Here is a 27,850-nt window from a genome sequence, read left to right on the forward strand (position 1 = left end):
CCTTTAATCAACTATTTTATCTTTTCTTCTTTGCCTTTATCAGGGATTTTTAAATAATTTAATTTAATTTAATTTTGTTTTGTTTTGTTTTAATTGAATATGCACACATCTGCCTATTCTACAATTCTTACAGCTAGAGAACTTTTTTTATTTCTTTCAGACCAATCCAAAGTAGAGTTGAGGACGGGTACAGCAGAGTGACAGGTCTGCTGCTCCATCCCAAGCCCTGGTGGCTGACACCTTCCAGTGCAGAAAGTGGGACATTTTATCCTTCTCACTACACCAGCTCAGGTTTGTGCACTCCTTTCTCCCCTTTCCCTTCCCTCCTTCCCTCCCAAGCTCCAGTTTCCCCCTTCACTCCCTGATTGGAGCAAATCGTAATTTACTGTGATGTCAACATCTGGTAAACTACAGTTTGCCTCTAAACCAGGACTGGAACCAAGGGTTTGAAGTTATTTTCAGATTCTGCTTTAGAGACAAACTATTGGTTGCTTGATTTGTGGAACTGAATTAGAGAATCAGAACATGTGAGAAGAAACGGGGGTATGTATGCCCAAGGTATGGCCTTGATGGCCAAGCCACTGTTTAGCTGTTCCATGTGAATCAAATCAATGTTTTGCCTTTTTAATTTTTGTGTGTGCCTCCTATCCTAATGTGGGTGCTCTAGTTTATCTGCTCCTCTTGTGTCTGTTGAGATTGTGCTGTAAGGCCCCAATGACACTCACAGCACTTCCTCTGTTCAAAAGGGGTGAAGGGATACATTGAGCTTTGTATAACCAAACAACATTTTTACTGGATGCTGTGTTTATCGATGTTTGCTTTTGTCATATTTTACATGCCAAAACATGTCTGTTTGGAAAAAACAAAGTCTGATTCTTCAACCGAACTCCAGGGTTCAAAGTTTAGTTCTTATATCAGTGAAAAGATCCATCTCTGTCAGTTAGAACTGTTTTATGTGAACTATAAAATTTCTGAATGCCTGGTGAATCATTATTTAATGATACAGTGAGGAGGGGCATTTCCTTCTATTTCCTCGTTCCATTTACTGTTTGGCAGCTGCTTCAGCTCCTACATAAAAGGGCTGTAGCAACGGACCATTTCAATGGTCTGTTCAGTCAATATTGGCAAGAAATACCTGAAATGCAGCATGATGATTCATAGGCTTGCGGCTTCATCTTCTCTTGTATGAGAAGAAAAAACTGAGCATATACATTTGTTCCCATTAGAAGATGCAGGAAGCATTCACCATCCTTATCATCTATTTGGGAGGAGGCCTACCACACTACCAGAGCCAGCCCTATCAGTAGGCAGGGTGAGGTAGCACTTTCAGGTGACAGATGCTGGGGGTCAGGGGCAAAGTGCTGGAGGACAGAGCTGCATGTGCCAAATGGCCTGCCCTGTGTTGTCTCAGCTAGCTTGTTGACCCCAAGTGTCATGGAGGTTGCCATCACAGAACCAGTGTTGAAGTAACATTCAACTGCCAGTCCAATAGTCTTCTGTACATGGAATTCAGAAGATGCCATCTTGTTGCAAAATGTCTTGGACCACTCCTGCCTACAGCTTGTCTGTTTTGGGAAAGGAGTGGACAGTCTAGATCATCAGTTATGGAAGGGTATGCCTTGAATCAGTTTCTATACACACACATACACACGTACTTAATGGGGACTTCCAGGAGACGAATATCTTGTTTGCAAGCACAGGGCCACATCTAATAGGGTGCACGTGAATGGTCCCATTGGACTGCGGTACATATGCCTGATGACAATGGACTGGTTAATTTGATGCTGTAAAACCAAAGTAGCTTAAATCCAATAACACCACATATCAAATAAGACATGCAAGGAGGTGTTAGGTACTTGTAATTTCAGAAATATTTAATATTTTACTGGACATTCAATCATCAAACTGATATTTAGTTACTGACAAGCAGGTCCTGCCACACAATTTTGCAGTGTGGAGTCCTCCTGTTTACCCAGCCATGCCCGCCTCCAGGATGCTCCATTCCATTCCCACTCCCACCCAGTTATCTGCCCCTCCCCTAACAGTCAGTTGAGCACGTAGCCACTCAGCTTGCTCAGTCCTCAGGCAGCTATTTTTAGAATCTCTCAGACACACGTAAGGATTTTCTTCTGAAGTTTTTTTGTACTACTGCAAACTTTGGAGTTCCCCTCAGCCTGGTGACACATTCCTCTTTGTACATGGATAGTGCTATTTTGGCCACATAAGGTTCCACATTCACTTCTGAATTTTGGAAGTAGAGGGAATGATATCATTTAATATCTTAAATACTGGATTTCTTTTCATGAATATCAAGCTCCAGCACCACGTGCAGCAGTTATAAGGGAGCTTCCAGGCAGATGGTTTAGCAAGTGAAGGTAAGGCAGTGCTCCTAATACGTCCATCCCGAAGGCATACTGATTTCTGCTGGTCCTAACAGACAGCAATCCTATACAATATTACTTGGAAGTAAGACCCATGGAACACAGTGGGGCTTAGTTCTGAGAACACATATATAGGCTGGCACAGTAAGTGAAATCCACGGTATCAGAAGCAGCTTGTATTTTGTGTTGTTGAGAACAGTGAGGGGGAATTATTACTTTCATGCCTTCCTGGTGAACTTCCTGAAAGCATTTGGCTGACCACGATTAAAAACAGGATGCTAAACTAAATGGAATCTTTGGCCAGCACAGTCTAAATCATTGTTTAAGCCCTTCACCAATTGACCAATTGCTTAAATGTATAAGTCTGCCCTTCACCAAAAGGTCCCAGTGAGGGTTACATTTATCATACAAATCACATAGAAACACTCCACATAAATATTCCATAATACAATTATTACAATAGCCTAATAACAACACTCAAATAACATAGTTCATCCATAAATCATACAGCCTCAGTACTGTATATAATTAACATACCAGTACTGTAAACACTAATCCTTTCCAAATTCCTGTGCAAAAATGTGCATCTTCAGCAGCTGCCAGAAAGTCACTAATGAGAGTTCATGATGCTCCCCAAGGGTAGGTTGTTCCAGAGCCAAGGTGCCACCATGGAAAAGGCCCTCTCCCTTGCAGCCACCCCTCATACATCAGGTGGGGGTGGGACCACCACGAGGCCCCCTCCTAAAGATCTTAAGGCATTGGCAGCCAAAAGAGGAGAAGGCATTCCATCAGATATTTGAGGCCCATGCCATTGAGGACATTAACACCTGGAGTTGGACTCAGAAGATTGTTGGCAACTAATGCAGTTCCCCAGTACCAGAGTTACATGGACCCTTTTCAGCATTCCAGTTAGCATCCAAGCAGCTGTATTCTGCACTAGATGGCTCTGACAGCATCATTCTCATTTGTTTAATCTCAGGTGTCCAATGCTACTCAACCAGGTAAGCTCAGCAGGCCCTACTGACAGAGATGGTGGCCCACTAGAGCAGCCTTTCCCAACCAGTGTGCCTCCAGATGTTGTTGGACCACAACTCCCATCAGCCTCAGCCAGCATTGCCAATGGTCAGGAAAGATGGGGATTGTGGTCCAACAACATCTGGAGGCACACTGGTTAGGAAAGGCTGCACTAGAGGACACTTTGTCCAGCATCCCTCAAACATGGAGCCAGCCCTGATACGGGAGGGGGTGGAACCAGGGATGGATAAATCTGGCAATTTCAGTTTCTCTCTTTTTCAATCTTTGTTACATCAGTTTGTTACATTTCTGCATCAGGTTGTGGTGTGTGTGTGTTAAGCCAACTATTTCTCCATACTTTATACAATGTATTTTTGTATGCATTTTTGCCTAATATACCCATTTTTGCAAGCAATTCCCCCTAATATAATGCACTTTTGTATGTTTTTTTACTGCTTTCCCCTAAGACACACTTTTTTTAGGTTAGAAAAAACCTAACCATTGCAACATTTGGAGAAGTGAGAATTTCAAAGGATAGCCATGTTTTGGTTCACCTATTGTTCTGGGAAGAATGAACTAGGTAATTTCACCTTTAAATGCAAAATCAACTGAATTTCATCCCCATCCCTAGGTGGGACTCAAGAAGCATTCCTTGGTATGCACATAACACACACCTATTGTTTTTTCTCCCTGAAGTTCTAGAGAGTATGGAACTGGAGATCTTTCCGCACAATTAGTCAAAACAACCCGTAACTGCAAGGTCCTCTTGGCGCAATCCTTTTGCAGGCACCTCTTCCATTCAAGTAGATATGTGCATGGTGTGTGTGTGTGTGTGTGTGTGAGAGAGAGAGAGAGAGAGAGAGAGAGAGAGAGGGAGGGAGAGAGAGAGAGAGAGAGAGAGAGAGTATTGCTGTTCTCCTCCCCCCCTTGCTTCTCTTTCTAAATCTGGCTAGATGTGCACTCTAGCATGAGAAAGAGGGAAGTGTACAGTCTCTGGAAATGTAAAATTAAACAAAATGTTTACAAAATGGCGACACATTACTCTCCTGTGTTAGTTTTAATGCTATTTGCTGCTTTTAAAAACAGGGCACTTCTGTGCTAGTGTGGTATAGCTGGGGAGTGCCTCCAAACATTATTAAACATTTATAAAAATTAAAAATGTAAGGTTTTTTTAAAAGATACACAATGTGGTACAGGTATGGGAAAGGAACGGTATCACTTATCACTAGGGATGGGGGAGAAATTGGTTCAATTTCCATTTTGATACAAAACGCCTTAATTCTCACTTTCTGAAAAATACAAAATACGAAAATGCACTTACCCTTCAAATTTCACACCGAATGTTGTGATGCAGTTGTCCAAAGAAACAATGTGTAAAAAAAATTGTATAATGGGGAAAGTGTGCATAAAAATGCATATATTAGTGAAAATAACATACACAAATGTGTTACGTTAGGGTAAACTGCTTGCAAAAATGTGTATATTTGAGAAAGTTGCATTCAGAACTGGATAAGGATAAATACCCATTATAATGTTGATGAATTTTCATGAGAAAATGTGTGTGTGTGTGTGTAGCAAACTGATGCAGAAATGTGGAGGGCTCAACTTCAGATTGGAAAAATGAGAAATTGGAATTGGCAGATTTGCCCACCCCTACTTATCACTCATTACGCCACAAACAGAATATGCACCAGCCATTCTTGTGCCTTCCATTCCACACAGCAATTACAGAGGTAAATTATCTGGGGGAATGATGCATTTTCCTGGATACCAAATACTGTATTTTGAGCACTTGGAAATGCAAGGTCCATACAAGAGATTTGGGCAGCTTTTTGAAAGAAGGTAAGTGGGCTTTGCATGGCACAACACGTGAGAAACAAATACACATTTCACACACACACACACAAAACAATCACACTTAAATGCTGTCAGTTTTCTCCACATTCACCAACTCAGGCCACAGACAATATCTCTCTCCAGTCCATCTTCTACAATTGTGGGAAAGGTACATTGATTTTCCTGCCACAATCCTAAGGTTTAGGTCAAATTAGATATGTTATAAACAAACAAACAAAAACAACAACAAAACACACACCAGAATACTCTTCCTATCCTAACTTCTGGAACTGCTATTGCTTATGACCAGAATAAAGCATCACTTTCCTCATAGTTAAAGGTTCGGTTATGTTGTTGTTTGCAAAAATGTTTCATTACTTACCCGATGAAGCATGAGAAGATACCACAAGTGAATATGATACGGTTTAAACATCTCGGTAAGGCCTTCTATTCTGATTTCTACAAAACATTCACATAAAAAGTCTTCAGTAGGGATTTAGGTCTTATGAGCTGATTCAAATGTTCAGGCAAGCAAATAATTCAGCTTTCATTCAACTGTACCACCAGTGGAGGATGGCCCATTAGGGCAAATGGAGCGCTGTCCCACCATAATAATAATAATAATAAATAATAAAATTTTATTTTTAGGCCGCCTATCTGGCTGAATGAACAGCCACTCTAGGCGGTGTACATAATTAAATTTAAAATACACTTATAAAATACATAAAAATACAATTATAACATATTCAGTTACCCTCATCTGTGCACTATAGAACTAAAATTAACTAGGGATTCTATATGCCTGCTGAAATAGCCATGTTTTTAGTCCTTGTCGGAAACCTACCAAGGAAGGGACATGGCGTAGATTGTATGGCAGAGAGTTCCAGAGGGTGGGGGCCAAGCTCAATCTGTCCTCAGCCAGTCCCCACCCACTGGCTTTCTTTCTTACAACTAGCCCAGGGGATGGCCCTGCCTGTCAGCTCCCTCCTCCTTAGTCTCAGACGTTGCCGTAGTAGAACTCAGCAGGGAGTTCATGTATATAACCGAATTAGTTAGCGCCATCTATCATTGGCTCTGGCTCCATCTACTTTTGGCCTCCCTACCTTCTGTCCTACCAATCCCAGCAGTCACCAGCCATCACTTCCCACACAGAAAATCCTTTCTCACAAGGATATGGTTCTCCTTTGTTTATCAGGTTTTTTGGGGGTGGTAGGGAGGTTAAGAATGGGATTTTATTTTTAAATAAAATCTAAAATGAAGGCTACAGAAAGGAAGAACACACATGATAATACAACAAAAGCACAGTTACCGTGTGTGTATGTGCATAATGACAATCAATGATAATGGTGCTTTGACTCTCCTTTGCAATATGCCCCTTTCTTCCAACCCACAGGAAGCAAATGGTCTGAATCCAAAGGTTCCCTTCCTCCGATGGCTTAAGGCTTCTTCCATCCGACAAAGGTCTTTGCAACAGAGGAAGAGAGCCTTTGGATCCAAAACAATATCCTCTTTACTGTATCACATAAGGGAATGGGCTTGTCTTGGTGCTGAGGGAAAGGAAAGCCTCATGAAGGGCTTGGAGATGGGAGGGATTACACTACCAGAGATGAATAGAAAACAGACTCCAAGAGGGGGAAATTAAGGCAAAAAAAAAAAAATCCAACAAGGAAAATGTTGCTGAAACTTTCAGACTGGCAGGAAGACAAGGGAGTTGTGGCACACCATGCAGTGGTCTAATTGCAAGTGCAGTAATATGGGCTCGCTGCTAGATATCATGAGACACCCCCCCCAATTCTGCTGAGGACAATGCTTGGAGCAATCACCCCTTTTCTTCCTCCAGTTCTACCTGTAGAAATATGGGATATAGGTTGCACCACCTGACAGAAATGAAGAACATGCGAACATATGGAACACCCTGCTGGATCAGGCCAAAGGCCCGTCTCATCCAGCATCCTGCTCTCCCAGTGGCTAATCAGATGCCTGTGGGAAGCCTGCAAACAAAACCTGGGTTCAAGAGCTCACGCCCCACTTGTGATTCCAAACAATCAGAGGCTTCTGACATTGGCAGGAGAACATGACTAGTGGACAGCCTTGTCCTCCATAAAGGAACGTTTCCATTTTGTAGAGCAAAGAAACACCTAACAGAAACTGGCTTGTGACATTAAACAATGCTCCCAATAGGACAAGCAGGGAAACAAATGTATTCTGCAATTCACACTCAGAGAATGATCAAAGCAACCTCATATGGTTTTCAAATCTTCTAAATAAATCTTATTAGAAAGATCATATCTTACCTGGAGCGTGAAATTCTTGAATGGTTCTAAAATATATTTCCACACCTGCCCACGATGGTGGTGTATGCCTGCGTCTCAGCAGTTTCTCAGAATCTCTGGAGAGTTTTGATCAAACATTAACCTCCTACATTGACAAGTCTTGATCTTTAACGGCAAGGTGTGGCTTGAAATAGCAACCACTGCAAATAAAATGTGAAGGGTTGGTTTCAAACAGACAGAATTTCTTTTTAAAAAAAACCATGCATTCTCATCCCCTGAGCTTCAATGTGACATTCTGCTTTTTATAAGTTGGATCCTAGAAACTGATTGAAAACTATACTGAGAAAAAGGTTGCTTCAGTACATTTTATCTTTAAGCAGTGTTTATAAAGAAGGTAAAGAAGGGATAATCCTTCATCTTCAGTAGGTAAGTATTGTTGCTTTGATTATAAAAGCCATGCTCAAAAATCAAGAATTCGTGCACCACCAAAAATTATCTATGCTGTTAATCAGTTTGTGTCTGAGTCAGGCCCCATCTGCACAATACATTTAAAACACTATTATACCACTTTAAACAGTCATGCTTCCCCAAAGTATCCTGAGAACTGCCATTTGTTAAGGGTGCTGAGGGTTGTTAGAAGACTCAGATTCCCCTCACAGAGCTACAGTTCCCAGAGTGGCTGAACAGTCAGTCCCTCTTCCCAGGGACTCTGGGAACTATAGCTCTGTGAGGGGAACAGAGGTCTCCTAACAACTCTTAAGAACATAAGAACATAAGAACATAAGAAGAGCCTGCTGGATCAGGCCAGTGGCCCATCTAGTCCAGCATCCTGTTCTCACAGTGGCCAACCAGGTGCCTGGGGGAAGCCCGCAAGCAGGACCTGAGTGCAAGAACACTCTCCCCTCCTGAGGCTTCCGGCAACTGGTTTTCAGAAGCATGCTGCCTCTGACTAGGGTGGCAGAGCACAGCCATCATGGCTAGTAGCCATTGATAGCCCTGTCCTCCATGAATTTGTCTAATCTTCTTTTAAAGCCATCCAAGCTGGTGGCCATTACTGCATCTTGTGGGAGCAAATTCCATAGTTTAACTATGTGCTGAGTAAAGAAGTACTTCCTTTTGTCTGTCCTGAACCTTCCAACATTCAGCTTCTTTGAATGTCCACGAGTTCTAGTATTATGAGAGAGGGAGAAGAACTTTTCTCTATCCACTTTCTCAATGCCATGCATAATTTTATACACTTCTATCATGTCTCCTCTGACCCGCCTTTTCTCTAAACTAAAAAGCCCCAAATGCTGCAACCTTTCCTCGTAAGGGAGTCGCTCCATCCCCTTGATCATTCTGGTTGCCCTCTTCTTCTTAGATTTCCAAGATTCTTTGGGGGAAGCCATGTGCTTTAAATGTTCTTTAAATGAATGGTGTGGATGTGACTTAAGGGAACAGAAGACGTAGTTACCATATGGGGTGGAAAAATTAAGACCCTAATACAATTATCAGCTATGTTGGCCATTAGTAATGAGTAGCTTTACCATTGTAAAAAATAGCTAAATATACAATATATCCAGTTTGGGTATCACAGATCTACAATTCCCAACACAAACAATTTCTAGGATTCTCCATGTCTGTTAAAGTAGTATAAAAATGCTTTAAATGTGTGGTGTGGGTGTGACCCATGAAGGTTCAAACTGATTGCAAAAGATGCCTAATGTAGTAAAATAATTTTGGGGGGCAACGTTGAAAAGGTGTAGAACAGTCAGTGCAAAATCTGTGGAAAATGTGGCAAAAATACTTACTTTTTAGATTTCACTTACAGATAAAAACATTCATAGAAGCCAAGGTGCAGTCTGTCTTTTGTAAACTATACATCAACATTTCCCTCATTTAGCTTGCTATCTAACAGTGATCAATGATTGATCATATCTCTATTGAGATAACATTCCTGATGTAAAACATTACTCCCCTGCCCCTCCATCTGTCAGCATGTACCTGTATGGAGAATGGTTTGATGTACAGAGCACTATTCCATGTACAACATTGTGACAACCAAGCTGATGAAGTTGACTTTGAATCTGTCCTTGAAGGAGATGATGACAATGACTTTTACTATGAATTATAACATTTATGAAAATCTACTTCAACTTTGCTGTTTTTGTGGATTTGTGGAATGAAGGTTTGGTAGCAACATAATAAAAAGTATTCCCGCTGAATCAAGTTCTCTTTCATTTTCAGTTCCATCTGCACTACACATTTAAAGCATTATTGTACCACTTTGGACAGTCTTGGCTTCCCCCGAAGAATCCTAGGAATTCTAGTTTGCAGTGGTGACTGGTGGCTCCATGTCAGTGGGGCAGTGGAATCCACTCTGAGTTTTAGTCTAAACTTTCAAGGCACTGTCCAAGGTGCTGAGACTTATAGGTTCAGCATCTTGAACAACTACTTGAAAGTTCAAACTAAAACCCAGAGTGGATTCCACTGCCCCACTAACATGGAGCCACCAGCCACCACTGGCAGTTTGTAAAGGGTGCCAAGAGTTGTTAGGAGACCCCAGTTCCCCTCACAGAGCTACAGTTCTCAGAGTGGTTTAACATTCAATTCCTTTTCCTAGGGAACTCTGGAAATTGAGCCTTGTGAGGGGAACAGGGACCTCTTTTAACAAGCTACACTTCCCAGGATTCTTTGGAGGAATCCATGACTGTTTCAAATAGTATGATACTGCTTTAAATGTAAAGTGCAGACGGGACCGTCATCTCTCTGACTTTTATTTCACATAGAATATGTTGTATTTCGTAGGTTTCCTTTTGGTTGCTTGGATTTGAGTATGAGGTATTTTTCAGGTATTTTACACAAGGCATTTTTTCAGTGAAAGCTACTCATTACTGACAGCAATTATGGATAATAATTTTACTAGTGTTATTTTTTTAAAGGACCTAATTTAATCCCTCAATATTGTATGAACCATCCAATTTTAAGGCCTACTTAACTGGTTCTGTATCCTTTCAGTGCTGCCCCAAAAATTATTTCACTAATTATAGATATCTCCCAATCAATTTGAGCCTTCTTGGTCCCAAATTGAGCAAAAAATGTATAGCCCCAAAGTGGATATCATGCATTTGGGGCTATTTTAAAAAACATAATGAAGAGGCAATTTCTTCCCCTATGAAAGCTATTAGTTAGCAATGCCCAACATGGCTGATAATTTTATTAAGGTCATAGGCTATTTTTAAAAAGTCTACCTCATTTATTCATCTTAGATGGTATTGACCACCCCATCTTTAGACCCCTGGCCTATAGATTATTTAGGGCTTTACAGGTGATCGCCAACACTTTGAGTTGTGCCTGGAAATGAAGTGGAAGCCTGTGCAGTTGTTGTAACATGGGTGTCACATGCTCCAAAGTGCAATAACCTGATGTTACCCTCACAACCACATTCTAGATCCCCATGCACAGAGATCTGACTATGCAACTCCCAACAAAGCTAAAAAATTCACTTGGTTCAGAGTTGATGCCTATGGTAGATCAGGGCCAAGAAGATGCCAGCATGGTTAACGAGGAAAGTCAAGGAAGCTCTTAGAGGCAAAAAGTCTTCCTTCAGAAAATGGAAGTCTTGTCCGAATGAAGAAAATAAAAAAGAACATAAACTCTGGCAAAAGAAATGCAAGAAGACAATAAGGGATGCTAAAAAAGATTTTGAGGAGCACATTGCTAAGAACATAAAAACCAACAACAAAAAATTCTATAAATACATTCAAAGCAGGAGACCATCTAGGGAGACAATTGGACCCTTGGATGATAAGGGAGTCAAAGGTGTACTAAAGAACGATAAGGAGATTGCAGAGAAGCTAAATGAATTCTTTGCATCTGTCTTCACAGTGGAAGATATAGGGCAGATCCCTGAACCTGAACTAACATTTGCAGGAAGGGATTCTGAGGAACTGAGACAAATAGTGGTAACGAGAGAGGAAGTTCTAAGCTTAATGGACAATATAAAAACTGACAAATCACCGGGCCCGGATGGCATCCACCCGAGAGTTCTCAAAGAACTCAAAGGTGAAATTGCTGATCTGCTAACTAAAATATGTAACTTGTCCCTTGGGTCCTCCTCCGTGCCTGAGGACTGGAAAGTGGCAAATGTAACGCCAATCTTCAAAAAGGGATCCAGAGGGGATCCCGGAAATTACAGGCCAGTTAGCTTAACTTCTGTCCCTGGAAAACTGGTAGAAAGTATAATTAAAGCTAGATTAACTAAGCACATAGAAGAACAAGCCTTGCTGAAGCAGAGCCAGCATGGCTTCTGCAAGGGAAAGTCCTGTCTCAGTAACCTATTAGAATTCTTTGAGAGTGTCAACAAGCATATAGATAGAGGTGATCCAGTGGACATAGTGTACTTAGACTTTCAAAAAGCGTTTGACAAGGTACCTCACCAAAGGCTTCTGAGGAAGCTTAGCAGTCATGGAATAAGAGGAGAGGTCCTCTTGTGGATAAGGAATTGGTTAAGAAGCAGAAAGCAGAGAGTAGGAATAAACGGACAGTTCTCCCAATGGAGGGCTGTAGAAAGTGGAGTCCCTCAAGGATCGGTATTGGGACCTGTACTTTTCAACTTGTTCATGAATGACCTAGAATTAGGAGTGAGCAGTGAAGTGGCCAAGTTTGCTGACGACACTAAATTGTTCAGGGTTGTTAAAACAAAAAGGGATTGCGAAGAGCTCCAAAAAGACCTCTCCAAACTGAGTGAATGGGCAGAAAAATGGCAAATGCAATTCAATATAAACAAGTGTAAAATTATGCATATTGGAGCAAAAAATCTTCATTTCACATATACGCTCATGGGGTCTGAACTGGCGGTGACCGACCAGGAGAGAGACCTCGGGGTTGTAGTGGACAGCACGATGAAAATGTCGACCCAGTGTGCGGCAGCTGTGAAAAAGGCAAATTCCATGCTAGCGATAATTAGGAAAGGTATTGAAAATAAAACAGCCGATATCATAATGCCGTTGTATAAATCTATGGTGCGGCCGCATTTGGAATACTGTGTACAGTTCTGGTCGCCTCATCTCAAAAAGGATATTATAGAGTTGGAAAAGGTTCAGAAGAGGGCAACCAGAATGATCAAGGGGATGGAGCGACTCCCTTACGAGGAAAGGTTGCAGCATTTGGGGCTTTTTAGTTTAGAGAAAAGGCGGGTCAGAGGAGACATGATAGAAGTGTATAAAATTATGCATGGCATTGAGAAAGTAGATAAAGTTCTTCTCCCTCTCTCATAATACTAGAACTCGTGGACATTCAAAGAAGCTGAATGTTGGAAGATTCAGGACAGACAAAAGGAAGTACTTCTTTACTCAGCACATAGTTAAACTATGGAATTTGCTCCCACAAGATGCAGTAATGGCCACCAGCTTGGATGGCTTTAAAAGAAGATTAGACAAATTCATGGAGGACAGGGCTATCAATGGCTACTAGCCATGATGGCTGTGCTCTGCCACCCTAGTCAGAGGCAGCATGCTTCTGAAAACCAGTTGCCGGAAGCCTCAGGAGGGGAGAGTGTTCTTGCACTCGGGTCCTGCTTGCGGGCTTCCCCCAGGCACCTGGTTGGCCACTGTGAGAACAGGATGCTGGACTAGATGGGCCACTGGCCTGATCCAGCAGGCTCTTCTTATGTTCTTATGTTCTTATTATATTTCTTTGTTCTGCAACTCAATTTCCTAGTGAAGATATTCTGTTTCCCAATTATCTAGAGAGGTAGTGGGCTCTCCAACACTGGAGGCATTCAAGAGACAGCTGGACAGCCATCTGTCAGGAATGTTTTGATTTGGATTTCTGCATTGAGCAGGGCGTTGGACTTGATGGCCTTATAGGCCCCTTCCAACTCTACTATTCTATGATTCTATGATCTTTGTCCTCTTGTCTGCAGTAAGGCTGTAGTTCAGAACCCTCACAGGCTCAATAAGTTTCTGCTCCCTTACCTCTTCCCATTTTCCTTCCTGTCATCTCTCACATTACTCCACTTTCCTTCTACCCCCCATTTTCTTCCTACCTTCTTAATTGCTCCACTCTCTGTTCAGCTGTTCAGGTGCCATCTGAGTCTCAAAAAGCACATAGAACTGAAGGAGGAAGTGGGAAAGAGTTTTGCTATTCTCCACATCCTCTTTCACCTCTGTGTAGTTTTTAAAGCTCTGAACAGCAAATCATGTGCTGATCTAATCTTAGACAGCACATAGAGCTGAATGAGGATGTGGACAAGTCCACTGCTCTTCATCTTTCATCATCATGTGCTGGGATCAATTATTATAGTCAGAATGAGTGCAACCTGCATAATTATCTTTGGATGGAATACAGTCATTTATACATTGTTGGGAAGTTGCAGTGTTTTTTTGCTTTAAAAAATGAGATGCCAGTACTCATACCTTGATTAAAGTGCCATGGGTGCCACCTCCCCCCCAAAAAGAGGTGACGCTACTCTGTACCAGTGAGTAGTGTAACAGAAAACCACTGGGAAGATCACAAGAAATGTGCCTTCCTCTAACATCATTCCTTAGTGCAGTGACGTTCCCTCTGATGCAGTCATCTTTTTTATGGGGGTGGCAACCTTGATGCGCAAATGGAGCTTTGCCATCTAAAAAGACTGTTTTGTTAATTTCAGTGGAGCAAGCAGAGCTGTGTACACATTGCTTTATTTGCACAAATCTGGTCCCTCTATAAAATTAGCAAGGCTTTAATGTGAACAGTGGAGTGGACATTTTAAACTCTTGACTTAGGCAACTGTTCATATCAGGGCCAGTCCTACCATTAGGCAGAGTGAGGTGCAGCTCAAGCAGCTTGTTTTTGTTACAACTAGGGATGGAAGGATCTGTCAATTTCAGTTCTCACAGTTTCTCATTTTACCAATCTTAAATTCAATTCTCCAGATGTCTGAAGCACTGGGGGTGCAGCTTACACAAAACTGTATGAAACTGAATAGAGGGGGGAGTGAGTGAAAGGCAGCTTTTGTGGGCTGCAGAGAGAGAGGGAGCTGGTGATGAGGCAAAGCACCTACATGGAAGAGCGCAGCGAACCTGAGACGGTTTTTCCTTTCCTTTTCGCATTAAAATTGGATTGGTTTGATACAGAAAAACTGTGTAATAGCTGCTGATTGCCTGTAACATCATGTGAACCATGCAAATTAAACTGGGATGCAAGTAGCACCATTTCTCACAGTAAGTCGCCATGTGAACCAGCCCAAAGCGTATCAAAGTATTTCAAGTCCAGAAGCAACTAATACAGCTCTTTGTGGAAGTAAATGAGCAGAGGGAAAAAACTCTCTCTCTCTCTCTGGCTGTTTCTTTGAGTGATGAAAAGGAATGTAGCCTTAAGATGTTTAATGCCTGAGTCAGTTTTTCCATATACAGTTTTCCCCCATACCGTTGCTCATAATTTCTTCCACCTTCCCGTTCCTTGAATATATTGACAATCCTCTCCCTTGCCTCATTTGATGTCATTCTCCGTTAATTTCATTCATTTCCCCAGTTAATGCTGCTGTGATGACATCACAGTTGTGCCACGTTTTTACACAGAGCTTAAAAGATCTCCAGTGCAGCTGCTGCTGCTGCTTTCTGCCAAAATAAAAAATAAAAACCCATATTCATGTTCTTTTGAAAATAAAATTTCATATTCGTCAGTACCTCCCCCCGTGTAAAAATGCTTATCCTATCACCCCTGTAGAAGAAGGCTAGGACTGGGTAGGGCAGCTGTGAGAGAACTAGAAAAGGTCCTCAAATGTAAAGATGTATCATTGAACACTAAAGTCAGGATCATTCAGACCATGGTATTTCCGATCTCTATGTATGGATGTGAAAGTTGGGCAGTGAAAAAAGCAGATAAGAGAAAAATCAACTAGTTTGAAATGTGGTGTTTGAGAAGAGCTTTGCGGATACCATGTACTGCAAAAAAGACAAATAATTGGGTGTTAGAACAAATTAAACCAGAACTATCACTAGAAGCTAAAATGATGAAACTGAGGTTATCATACTTTGGACACATCATGAGAAGACATGATTCATTAGAAAAGATAATAATGCTTGGAAAAACAGAAGGAAGTAGAAAAACAGGAAGGCCAAACAAGAGATGGATTGATTCCATAAAGGAAGCCACAGACTTGAACTTACAAGATCTGAACAGGGTGGTTCATGACAGATGCTCTTGGAGGTCACTGATTCATAGGGTTGCCATAAGTCGTAATCGACTTGGAGGCACATAACAACAAATCACCCCTGTAAAAAAAAGGGGGTCATTATTTATTCATTTATTATTTTAAACATTCCAACCCACCACTTTTCAGTTTTTAAAACTTACAAGAGGCAGCTTACAAATTCAATTGATAGGGCAGTTGGACACAGGCAGCCAATAGTAATTAAAGCAATACAAGTATGCATAACAAGACTAAAACATCTGGGCAAATAACATAATAAAATTAACAACTAGCATCAGTAGAATTCATAATGACCCTTTAACATGTGTAGAGCACCTTCAGATGCACTTCACAGGAATTACATGCTTACATCACAAGAAGCAGGGATGGGTGAATCTGCCAGTTTCGGTTTCTCTCTGTTTCTGATTTTTTCAATCATAAGTTTAGTTCTCCACATTAGCTTGCAATTTGTTTTTTTTTAAAGTCCTCATGAAAATTCATGTTTTTTAATGTTAATTTCTCTCAGTCTGCACATTTTTTTTGCAATTTTGCCTAATATAATGCATTTTTGCATGTCATTTTCACTAATACCTGCATTTTTGTACACACTTTACCCTAATATATGCTTTTTTGTGCATCAATCAATCAATCAATCAATCTTTATTGCGGCCAAAGGCCCATATAACAGGATTAATTACAAAAAGAAGGGTTATAAAATACATATTTGGAATTCCGACATACTAGGACCTTAAAAATCTTCAAGATTAAAATGCATAACAAACGTGAAGTTATGTCTTGCATAGTACTTTTCCCGCTGGCTATATTTCATAATCATATGGAGAAAGGGGGTCCTTCATCATGATAAATGTGGGATTAGGGCTAAACCCAGGGCTGGGATTAAATAATAAACTGTTTGTTTTAGTGGTTACGTCTAAGAGGAATCACAACGTGGAGTGATGATATGAATTATTGGAGTTAATGTACTAACATTGGAGGATACTCCAGTAGCTTGTATTGAACCTGGGGAAGGATTTAATTTTATCGTTTGGCTTTTAGTTGGGGAACCCAATTCTTCAGGATATAGATAACACATCGCGAGCCAAGAGGCACTGGTTGTTTGCTTAGCTGTACCCGGAATCGGGTCGTAATTTTGGGGTCTAAGTAGCTCACTTTCCTTAGCATCAGTTATAGACCTGTTTTTATTACATGGGAAGGGGTCAGCTCTGTTTGGATCAGAACAGCGCTTTGTTAGGAGGGGGAGGGGGAGGTCTTCGTAGTCTGGAGCCTCCGACCTGCAAGACTGAAATTGGGCTTGGGCCAGGGGGTTAGTAGGGGTGGAGTACTTCTGGTTACTCTTTCTACGGGTGTATGACTGAGATCGAAATCTATCTTTCTTTGAATGTGAAGAGGGATGATTAAGGGATGAATTAGAAGAGGCCTTATTTACTTGAGCACTCTGTCTAGCGGGGGATAGCTGAGACCGGGATGTTTCTTTCCTTAATTGTGAAAAGGAATGGTTAAACAGTGAATTAGGGGAAGCCTTATTTACAAAATAGCGTTGTATCCAGATACCATGAGTGTAAAAGTCTTCCCTGATTTTGTAAATCCACTCAGCAATGTGTGTCGATTGAAAGGTAATGATAGTGTGTCTTTCCGGAAAATGCGAATAGAAGTGAGACACATGCTTGACGCAGTTGTTAGATGAGATGTTCGGGAGATAAAGTTTAAGGTAAGATTCAAAAAGTTGTTTTATCGATGTAGTTGACCTCTGCTCCAACGACGAAGTTAGAAAGGTTACTGCTAGTTTGTCTCTTGTGAGTTGTAAATTCCAATTTGAAACATTACAGTGGTTGTCCAAAAGTCTGTGAGCGCCTAGGGGTTTGTTAATATCCGGGCTCCTGATTCCATATTTGGACTTTTCAGAACAAGGCTCTCTTAGAAAATTTGCATTCCCCAGTAAGGGGCTAGACTTATTTAAATGGAGAGAAGTATTTTTTGTAACTGTTTTTGTTTTACAATCTTGCGGAAGGGAATGCTGAGATTTAGTTGAAGCGTCTAGTAGCTTATATAAGGGGTTAAAATTCATTTTCTTTGTTAGGGCAGGCTTTAAGTTCTTTATGTTCTTTGTTTTCTTCATTTTGTTAACTCTCCGAGCAGTCTGGTGTGATGAGTTAATGTTTTTAACTTTCGATTTTGGTTTCCTTATCAAGGAGTTTCGAGAATCTTGGGTGACTGAGGTGGAGTTGGGGGAGATTTGTTTCTCCATCAGGAATAGTCCCATAGATTTAGTCAGAGTGGTAAGTAGACTGTTCGTTTCGGTTATGTAAGCTTTTATCAAATTAAGTTCTTCTGTTACAGCTATTCCCCATCCTAACGACAGCAAGTTCAACCCTTCCAGGCTCTGCTGTGTTGAAGGATTAATTTTGGGGTAGTTCTCTGAAGAGGCAGTCCTGGAATCTTGTGGCACATTAGTGTCATCTATAGTTAAAATTTCAGAGGGAAGCTCTTCGTCCTTCTGTGTTGGGATGCAGCCAAAGCCTGCATCCTGAAGTTCTTCAGCAAGGCTTTTAGTGTCGATATCCTCCTTAAGTGGGTTGATGGTTAATTGGTGGTCTAATGACCAGTCATGAAGGTTAGTTGGCTGTGGATGGTCATTTGAGTTATTTATTGATATATCCGGAGGGTAAGGAGAAGTAGAATTTGGTAGGCAAGGTTGGATTATTTTGGGTTGAGCTGGTTCAGGGGGGATTTTCCCTTCCCCCAAGGAGATGCCTAACTCCTGGCATTTTTTCCTGGTAAAGATCATTGTGTAATCATCAGCATAAGCCTTAAAATGGACGGCAGTAGCACAGTTCGGTCCATTTGGATGGCTGCGTTAATCACAAGGTAAGTAAATAAACTTTCCACTCTGCTAGTAAAGAGGTTTATGAATTAGTCCTAAGTATATAGCATTTATTTAGATGTTCTAAGACATGGACATAGATATTTAACTTCAGTGTCCCATTTTTCTTGCTCCTTAGTTATACGTTCTGCTTAAGGAAGTCAGTTTGATATCTTAAATACAGCTATGTTTAGGCTTTGAAGTGAAGGTTATAGTGCTGGGAAAATCGCCAAGTCTTTAAACTTCATGCCGTCTCTATTTCCATGAAGCTACTAGAGTTAAAGGGTTTAAAAATTATGAGCTAAGGGAGGAAAGATATCGAGCTGGGGAAAAAGCGTCTTACCGGGACCGGAACCGGATACCCCCCCTCTTTTTTGTGCACATTACTTGGTTGTAGGAGTGCACTGCAAAATTTGAAGAACTGCAGATTACAAAGGATGGCTGTGTTTCAGTTGCATATAGTTTCAGAAAGTGCAAATGAGGTATGTTTGCCTTTAAATGTGAACTAAACTGAATTTCTCCCCTATTCCTTCTTAACAAAAACCCTGTAAGGTAAGTCAGTATTATTACTGCTGAGAGAGAGAGGGTGGTTTACCTAAGACCACCTACTGAGTTTATAGCAAAAGCAAGGTTCAGACAGTGGATTTCATGGTTTATAACTCACTAGTTTAACCACAACACTAAACATTTGGAAAGGCCTGAGTTAATGAATTGGTCTTCACCTGACAGCCAGCCTCCTACTTTCTGCTGGCAGGGGCACCATCCTCTCCATGGCCACCCCCACCCCCTTACCGAGAGGGTCCATGAATTATGATCTCAATAGAGGTTTATTGCAAATATAATGTCATCAGAAAAGTCCTGCTGGATCAGACCAAAGACATGATCCCTCTGATCTTGGAGGTTATAATATAGCCATCATGTATAGTAGCCATTGTTAGTCTTATCCTCTATGAATTCATCAAATCCTCATTTGAAGCCAGGATAGTTGGTGGCCATCATCTTAAGTTAGCAAATTCCATAGGTTTAACAATGTGCTGTGTGATTCCAGAGTGCATGTCCATTGGCGATCACTTGTGGCCGAGTAAGATTGTCTTCCAAGATTGGTTTGGTTGGAAGACGCCTGTGCGTGAATTTGTTTTATGTGGGGAGATCGGCGCACAACGATCAACACACAATCCTGACAGAAAAAGGCTTTGATCCAATGGCATGGATACCACGACTATTGGAAGTCCTTTATCTGCTGCAGCTTTCATCCACCTTCACAGCCGTTGTATCCTCCACCTGTTATCCTCCACCTGTTCTGCCGTTGAGGGCATTCTTGGATTGTTCTTTGACTGGTTCCTCTCCCTTGACCTTACCGCCATGGGTGACCCTGCTGGGAGTACATGACTCCTGACGGCATCACTCACAGGGCTCATTGGAACACACAAGCCCACTCACCACTACAAGGTGACGATTCAGTGAGTGGAAGAGTGCATGTATAATAAGTGCAATAATTATTATACATTAATGTGTGGGTAGGACTATGAAGACTGTGCTTTCTGGGGAGAGTGGGCTGGTGGACAGATGGCTGTCTCAGAAACAGGGTGGTCTAGATGGCATTTTTGAACCTTCAAATCGAGGATTTTGCAGGTTGGTTGCCCAAAGGAATAACTGTTAATATTTGGCATATTTTTATCTCAGGACGGGCCATGACATAATGTAATTTTTAAAAACTCATCTGGAATAAATCATTTATGCCCTCTCAGCATTCCATTTTTTAAAAAAAATATATACTGTAACAGCAATTCATAATTTTAATAGGTTGTATTCTACACTGAAGTTGCACAGAACTATTTGCACAATGCACCACATAATATTACTGCTTCCTTTACATTTCAAAATTTAATTGCTCCAATCCAGCTATGGGTATACACCTGTGAAAGCAAACGGCCATCACATGGCTGAAAGAGGGAGTGTGTCCTCCCAATAAGTGCTGCACTGATCTACAGCATGCCCATTGTTTTTGTTTTGTTATATGCCCAAATCAATTACGATTTATGGCAATCCCATGAATGAGCGACCTCTGCTAGCACCCTGTTTGGATCTTGTAAGTTCAGATCTGTGGCTTCCTTTATGGAATCAATCCATCTCTTGTTTGGTCTTCCTCTTTTTCTACTCCTTTCTGTTTTTCCCAGCATTATTGTCTTTTGTAGTGAATCAGGTCTTCTCATGATGTATCCAAAGTATGATAACCTCAGTTTCATCATTTTAGCTTCTAGTGATAGTTCTGGTTTAATTTGTTCTAACACCCAATTATTTGTCTTTTTCGCAGTCCATGGTATGCTCAAAGCTCTCCTCCAACACCACATTTGAAATGAGTTTTCTCTTATCAGCTTTTTTCACTGTCCAACTTTCACATCCATACACAGAGTTTGGAAATACCATGGTCTGAATGATCCTGACTTTGGTGTTCAGTGATACATCTTTGCATTTGAGGACCTTTTCTAGTTCTTTCATAGCTGCCCTCCCCAGTCCTAGTCTTCTTCTGATTTCTTGACCATTGCCTCCATTTTGGTTAATGACTGTGCCAAGGTATTGATAATCCTTGACAAGTTCAATGTCCTCTTTGTCAACCTTAAAGTTACATAAATCTTCTGTTGTCATTACTTTAGTCTTCTTGACGTTCAGCTGTAGTCCTGCTTTTGTGCTTTCCTCTTTAACTTTCATCAGCATTCATTTCAAATCATTACTGGTTTTTGCTAAGAATACAGTATTGTCTGCATTGATACTTCTCCCTCCAATTTTCACACCTCTTTCATCTTGGTCCAACCCTGCTTGCCATATGATATGTTCTGGGTATAGATTAAACAAATAGGGTGATAAAATACAGCTGTCTCACACCCTTTCCGATGGGGAACCAATCGGTTTCTCCATATTCTTTCCTTACTGTAGCCTCTTGTTCAGAGTATATGTTGCGCATCAGGACAATCAGATGCTGTGACACCCCCATTTATTTTAAAGCATTCCATAGTTTTTCATGATCTACACAGTCAAAGGCTTTGCTGTAATCTATAAAGCACAGGGTGATTTCCTTCTGAAATTTCTTGGTCCATTCCATTATCCACCGTAAGTTTGCAATATGATCTCTGGTGCCTCTTTCCTTTCTAAATCCAGCTTTGACATTGGCATTTCTCGCTCCATATATGGTAAGAGTCTTTGTTGTAGAATCTTGAGCATTACTTTACTTGCATGGGATACTAAGGCAATAGTTAGAAAATTACTGCATTCCCTGGGATCCCCTTTCTTTGGAATTGGAATATATATTGAAAGCTTCCAGTCTGTGTGCCATTGTTTTCTTTTCCATATTTGTTGACAAAATTTGTCAAAATTTGGACAGATTCAGTCTCAGTGGCTTGTAGCAACTCTATTCGTATGCCATCTGTTCTTGGTGATTTGTTTCTTCCATGTATTTTAAGAGCAGCTTTCACCTCACATTCTAAAATTTCTGGTTGTTCTTCATACAGTTCCTCCGTGAATGAATCTGTTGTCCTTGCATCTCTTTTATAGAGTTCTTCAGTGTATTGCTTGCATCTTCCTTTTATTTCATCATGGTCAGTCAGTGTGTTCCCCTGGTGATTATTCAACATCCCTACTCTTGGTTTAAATTTCCCTTTCATTTCTCTAATCTTTTGGAATAGGGCTCTTGTCATACCTTTTTTTGTTGTCCTCTTCTATTTCTATACAATAACTATTGTAATAGTTCTCTTTGTCCCTACGTATTAGTCACTGTATTGTTGCATTTAGGGTTCTAACTGTGTTTCTATCTCCTTTTGCTTTTGCTTTCCTTCTCTCTTTAACCATTTGAAGAGTTTCTTCAGTCATCCATTGAGGTCTTTCTTTTTAATTAGAGGTATTGTCTTTTTCATTCTTCCCTGATAATGTCTCTGACTTCATTCCATAGTTCTTCTGGTTCTTTGTCAACTAAGTTTAAAGCCTCAAATCTGTTCCTTATTTGATCTTTATATTCTTCTGGGATGTTATTTAAATTGTATTTTGGCATTATGATTGCTTTGTTGTTCTTTTTTAGCTTTACTCTGATTTTTGATATTACCAGTTCATTATCAGTACCTCAGTCTGCTCCTGGTCTTGTTTTTGCAGAAAGTATGGAGCTTTTCCATCTTCTCCTACCAATTATATAATCAATTTGATTCCTATATAGACCATTTGGTGATGTCCATAGTCTCAATCAATTCATCAATAATACCATTAATCACCTGTTTGGAGCCCAGTGAGGGAAAGCGGAACTGGATTCAGTAGTATTCTCCCCCACCTGAATTCTTCCTTGTGTACACATGTACAATTCGGGGGCAGTCATTAATATGTTTGGGAGTTTACTTCATTGCATGAACATGCTCACTGTTGGCAGAATGGGCTGTTGAGACTTAATTTAAAATAAATCCTTCAGTAATTTTCAAAGATATAGAGAGTTGATGTTAATTGCATCTCCAATAGGCTGAAGTGAGGACATGTGTGTGTGATCGTTCATAAAGCCTTGATGGTAGAAGATCTTAGAGGCTTTTTTCCTTATGGATCAAATAGCTCCCTTCGTTTTTTTAAATCAATATTTATATTACTTATCTATTTTTGGCAATTGGCATACGATTCATAATTAGGTTTGCTCAACTAATATCACCCTTTTACTGATCCAATTTTGTGATTAGTGACTGTTCATATTTATAAAATGGGTGTTGTCCATATAAAAAAATCTTATTTATAGTTTATGTGGTTATGATCCAAGAGTAGCTCTGTGAAGTTTAGATTTTTTGGGGTGAGAGAGCACTGAAGATTTATGGTAGTGTGTAACATCAGTTTCATTTATAAATATACAGGCAGAGTATAGTGGAATCAAATAGGTTCCTATAGCAGACAGCACAATGGCTGATCCTGCCCCAACTCTAAGGCTGCTAGAACTCCCGTTCTAGCTTACTCCAAATAAAACTTTCTACTCTCTGCTTGGCTGTCTCTAAATAGAGTGCAAGACTAACTCCAAACAGTTTATTGCCCCTCCCTCTAGCTGGGTAGTACTAGGGAGATGTTCCAAAACAACTGGAAAACATTATTAAAGAACAGGGTTTTTTTTATGTTTTAAGCTCCTGACCATTCACCAGTTGTCCATTCATAATGAGAGGCCCATTCACAGTAATCAAAATTGCCAACTCCTACAATATTATTTATTATATTAATATTTATAATGAGCATAATTAAAGATTAAATTTGCAATGACACACGGGCTACAAGAGGTTTTAATACTTAGAATCATAGAATCATAGAGTTGGAAGGGGCCTATAAGGCCATGAAGTCCAACCCCTCCTCAATGCAGGAATCCAACTTAAAGCATACCTGACAGGTGGCTGTCCAGCTGCCTCCTGAATGCCTCCAATGTTGCAGAACCCACCACCTCCCTAGGTAATTGGTTCCATTTTCATACTATTCTAACAGTTAGGAGGTTTTTCCTGATGTTCAGTTGAAATCTGGCTTCCTGCAACTTGAGCCCATTATTCCATGTCCTGCACTCTGGGACGATCAAGAAGAGATCCTGCCTCTCCTCTGTGTGGCAACCTTTCAAGTGCTTGAAGCTTGCTATCATATCACTCCTCAGTCTTCTCTTCTCAAGGCTAAACATGCACAGTTCTTTCAGTCTCTCCTCGTAGGGCTTTGTTTCTAGTCCCCTGATCACCCTCATTGCCCCCCTCTGAACCCATTCCAGTTTGTCTGCATCCTTATTTATTATTTGATTTATATCCTGCCCTTCCTCCCAGCAGGAGCCCATGGTGGCTTCTTCCTAAAGTGCCATGTCCAGAACTGGATGCCATACTCAAGATGAGGCCTAACCAGTGCCGAATAGAGGGGAACCAATACTTCACACAATTTGGAAACTATCTTCTGTTAATGCAGCCTAAAATAACTAGTTTTGTTATCCCCAAGTTTTAGCCATTTGATTATCTTTGCACATGTGTGAGAGATCCAGGTGGGAAGACTGCTTTGCCTAAAGCAGGAAAACCCAACTGATGACACCAGACCACCACCAGCCTGATTTTACATTTCCCTGTTATAACCTCAACTGAGATTGGATGTGGCTTCAGACCACCGCCATTCTGCAAGAGCTTAACTAAAGGAGCAGTGTTGGTCAGGCCAAGCTGTTGACCAGGTTGGTACTCTTCCCAGCACTAAGCAAGAGGGTGGCCCAAAAGTCTCTTAAATAATGTAGGGGGAGAGCAGACCTTTACACTAAGCAATATGTAAGATACCACTTTTGAAATAAAAGAATACCCTACAGAAAAGCTTCTGGGGCATTCATTTGCTTTGTGGTGGGTCAAATGTGGCACCTCACACACAGTGCAAGGAACTTACTGCAAAGTGACCGGATGCCTTGGGGAAGGAACATCGCTTTGCATACCGAATGCAAAGCTTTGTACGCCAAAGGTTCAACCCTGGCATCTCCAGTGAAAAAGATTAAGTAATAGGTGGTGGGAATGCCTGAGACTCCAGAGAGCTGGTGCCAGTCAGAGTAGATAATACTGGGTACATAGATAAATCAACTGGTCTGGTATAAAGACAACATCCAGAGGCGCTTGGGAAAATAATGGCAGGGTAACACATCACAGCAAAACTGGTCTATGCCATGACCATTTCTCTGTATGTCTGCCCTAGGGGCAACAACACCAAAAAAAAAAGAAGCAGAAGAAATGCATTATCAAAACAGAGGACAAAAGAGGACACAGATTTGCATAAAATGTGCATATGATAATTTATATGCATAGATGCAAATGTTGAAATGATCACTCTGATTAAAACTACAGTACATCTCTCCATAATGGGGAAGATGATGCCCCCCTAGTGTGCCCGCTTAGGATGCTGTCCAAGAGCTGTTTGTGGGCAACTTCAAGGCTTCTCCAGCCCTCCCTTCTTAGAGTTCTTTATCTTTAAACCAAACTTGAACCAAACAGCCCTTCCAATAGAAGACTGGTACTCCTTCCTTCCAGCAGAACACTGCTGTCTGTTAAGCAGGACATGTGGCCACCCAAAATGGTGCAAATAGCTAGAAAGGGCTTTTAAAATTAGTAATGAATATGCAAAATCCCAAATGGGCAGAGGGATGGATTAGGGAAGGGAGAAAAGCAATCCTTTGATATCTCCTGCTATGGTCTACGGAGCAACGTAATAAACGTTATTCTATTCTATTCCTTTGATATCACAACTCTTGGGACTTTCATCCTCTGGCACTTTCTCCCAATTGTATGGCATGTACATACTCATGTGCATCTGATACACGCATCTGATGGAGCTGTTGTTGTTGTTATTGTTGCTGCTGCTGCTGCTGCTGTTATTATTATTCAGGGCTTGATACAAGCACCTTTTTGGGTGTTGTACACCCCCCCATGTCATCCCTGTCCCACACTATTTGTCAATCTAAAGCGCATTCTGCTGGAACAGTTATAATCGTCTGGTGCCAAGAATGCACTTCTCAAGCACGTGCTGTGTACCTGTATACACAGAGAGCACTTTCTCAGGTTACCTCCTATTGGGGCAGACTTACCGAGATTGCAGGGCTGTGCCACTTCCCCTCACCATATTTAACTTGTCTATAAACGAAACAGGCAAAATAGGAAGCAGTAGAGTCACTGAGCCTCCTCTTATATCAATATATATCATATCAGTTTCCAGCTCCTCTCTTTCGACAGACTGTGAAAAATTAATGACTATAAAGGTCTTTGGTAGGGATGGTGGAGAATTTTTATTCAAGTTCACATTTAAAGTTGAATTTATCAAATTGACACTTTCTGAAACAATATGCGAACTGAAACACAGCCATCCTTTGAAATTCACACTTATCCGAATTTTGCATTGCAGTTCTCCAACCAAGTAATGTGTACAAAAATGCATATATTAGGGGTTGGTGTGCACAAAATGAATATATTGGTGAAAATAAAATGCAAAAATGCATTATATTAGGATACATTGCTTGCAAAAATTTGTACATTAGTCAAAACTGCATAAAAATATTTTATTAGGAGAAATTTGCACTAAAATGCTGAAGAATTTTCAAGATTTTTTTTGTAAATTGCAAATTGCTGTGGAGAACCAAATTTAAGATTAGAAAAATGAGAAACAGAGAGAAACAAAATTAAGAGATATTTCCATCCCTAGTCTATAGAAACACGAACTGAGGCAAGGAGAGTTCGAAAACACACATACTTGTGTTTACAGACAACATGGATAGTAGCTGTTGCTTTAGATGACGTCATCCTGCAAAGATGTGCACAATTACAAACCGCTATGTACAAAAGCGCACTGTGAAAAAAAATCCCCTGTGCATTTCAAATGTTACATGTGGACATAGCCATAACTTATTAAATAATTGCATGCTATATGCCTATGATGATTATACAGCCACAAGAGTGGCTGTACACTATAGCCAATGTGGATTTTTTGCATTCCACAATGTTAAATTGAAAATACCCCCCACATGCCATTCTGATGCTTCCCAGAAGCTCATTTCAAAACAAAACCTTACAAAACTTATAGTCCTGAACTCAGAAAAGTTTGCTTAACAACTCTCTAAGTTTTCAGGGTGATACACAAAACAGTCAGAGAGAATAGAGAGTTCAAAGACTAAAAAGAGAGAAAACCCAGAGCCCTTTTGGACTTTATTCTGTCAGTGTTCTTATAATTTGTTGAAATTCATTAAAAATCAGCCATATTCACAGAGTACCTGTAACCCTATTACTGACCTTGCCCTATACTCTGACCTTCATCTTCTGCAGTTTAAAAGTAAAAAAAAAAAAGCCTTGCTGATTTTTAATTAATTTAATAAATTTTGGCTTGAACTCAATGATAGTGTCAGGCATGCTCAGTAAGAACCAACTGTCAGTGTTCTAAAAGCCAGACTCACAGCTGCTTGGCTTGCCTAATCAGGGGGCCACACCCACACCAGATTTTGATTTCACTTGAGACAGTCATGGCTTCCCCCAAAGAATCCTGGGAAGTGTAGTTTGTGAAGGGTGCTGAGAGGAGACTCCTATTCCCCTGACAGAGCTCCAGTGGCTAGAGTGGTTTTACAGTCAGCCACTCTGATTGAAGCTCTATGAGGGGAACAGGGCGTCTTCTAACAACTCTCAGCACCCTTCACTAACTACACTTCCCAGAATTCTTTGAGAGAAGCCATGACTGTCTATAGTGAAATAAAGCTCTGGTGTGGATGTGGCCAAGGATAGCTTTGGTTTAAATTTGGGTAGGAGGCTACATGTGCCTGCTGTAGAATAAA

At 40.7% G+C, this 27,850-nt stretch overlaps 1 protein-coding gene across 1 annotated transcript in view; it reads right to left on the reverse strand.

Moving 5' to 3' along the window:
* Window positions 1-15,691, reverse strand: part of CDH17 (cadherin 17) — a 55,613-nt gene extending 39,922 nt beyond the window's left edge. The window contains exons 1-3 of the mRNA XM_061607319.1: window positions 15,640-15,691; window positions 7,526-7,704; window positions 5,614-5,690 (exon numbers count right to left, since the gene is read on the reverse strand). Of these exons, the coding sequence (XP_061463303.1) occupies window positions 5,614-5,664 (51 nt within the window). The 5' untranslated portion in view covers window positions 5,665-5,690; window positions 7,526-7,704; window positions 15,640-15,691. The remainder of the gene's footprint in view (window positions 1-5,613; window positions 5,691-7,525; window positions 7,705-15,639) is intronic.
* Window positions 15,692-27,850: the final 12,159 nt, after the last annotated feature.

The sequence above is a fragment of the Rhineura floridana genome, chromosome 1 (assembly GCF_030035675.1).
Source record: "Rhineura floridana isolate rRhiFlo1 chromosome 1, rRhiFlo1.hap2, whole genome shotgun sequence".
In the NCBI taxonomy this organism is placed as follows: domain Eukaryota; kingdom Metazoa; phylum Chordata; class Lepidosauria; order Squamata; family Rhineuridae; genus Rhineura; species Rhineura floridana.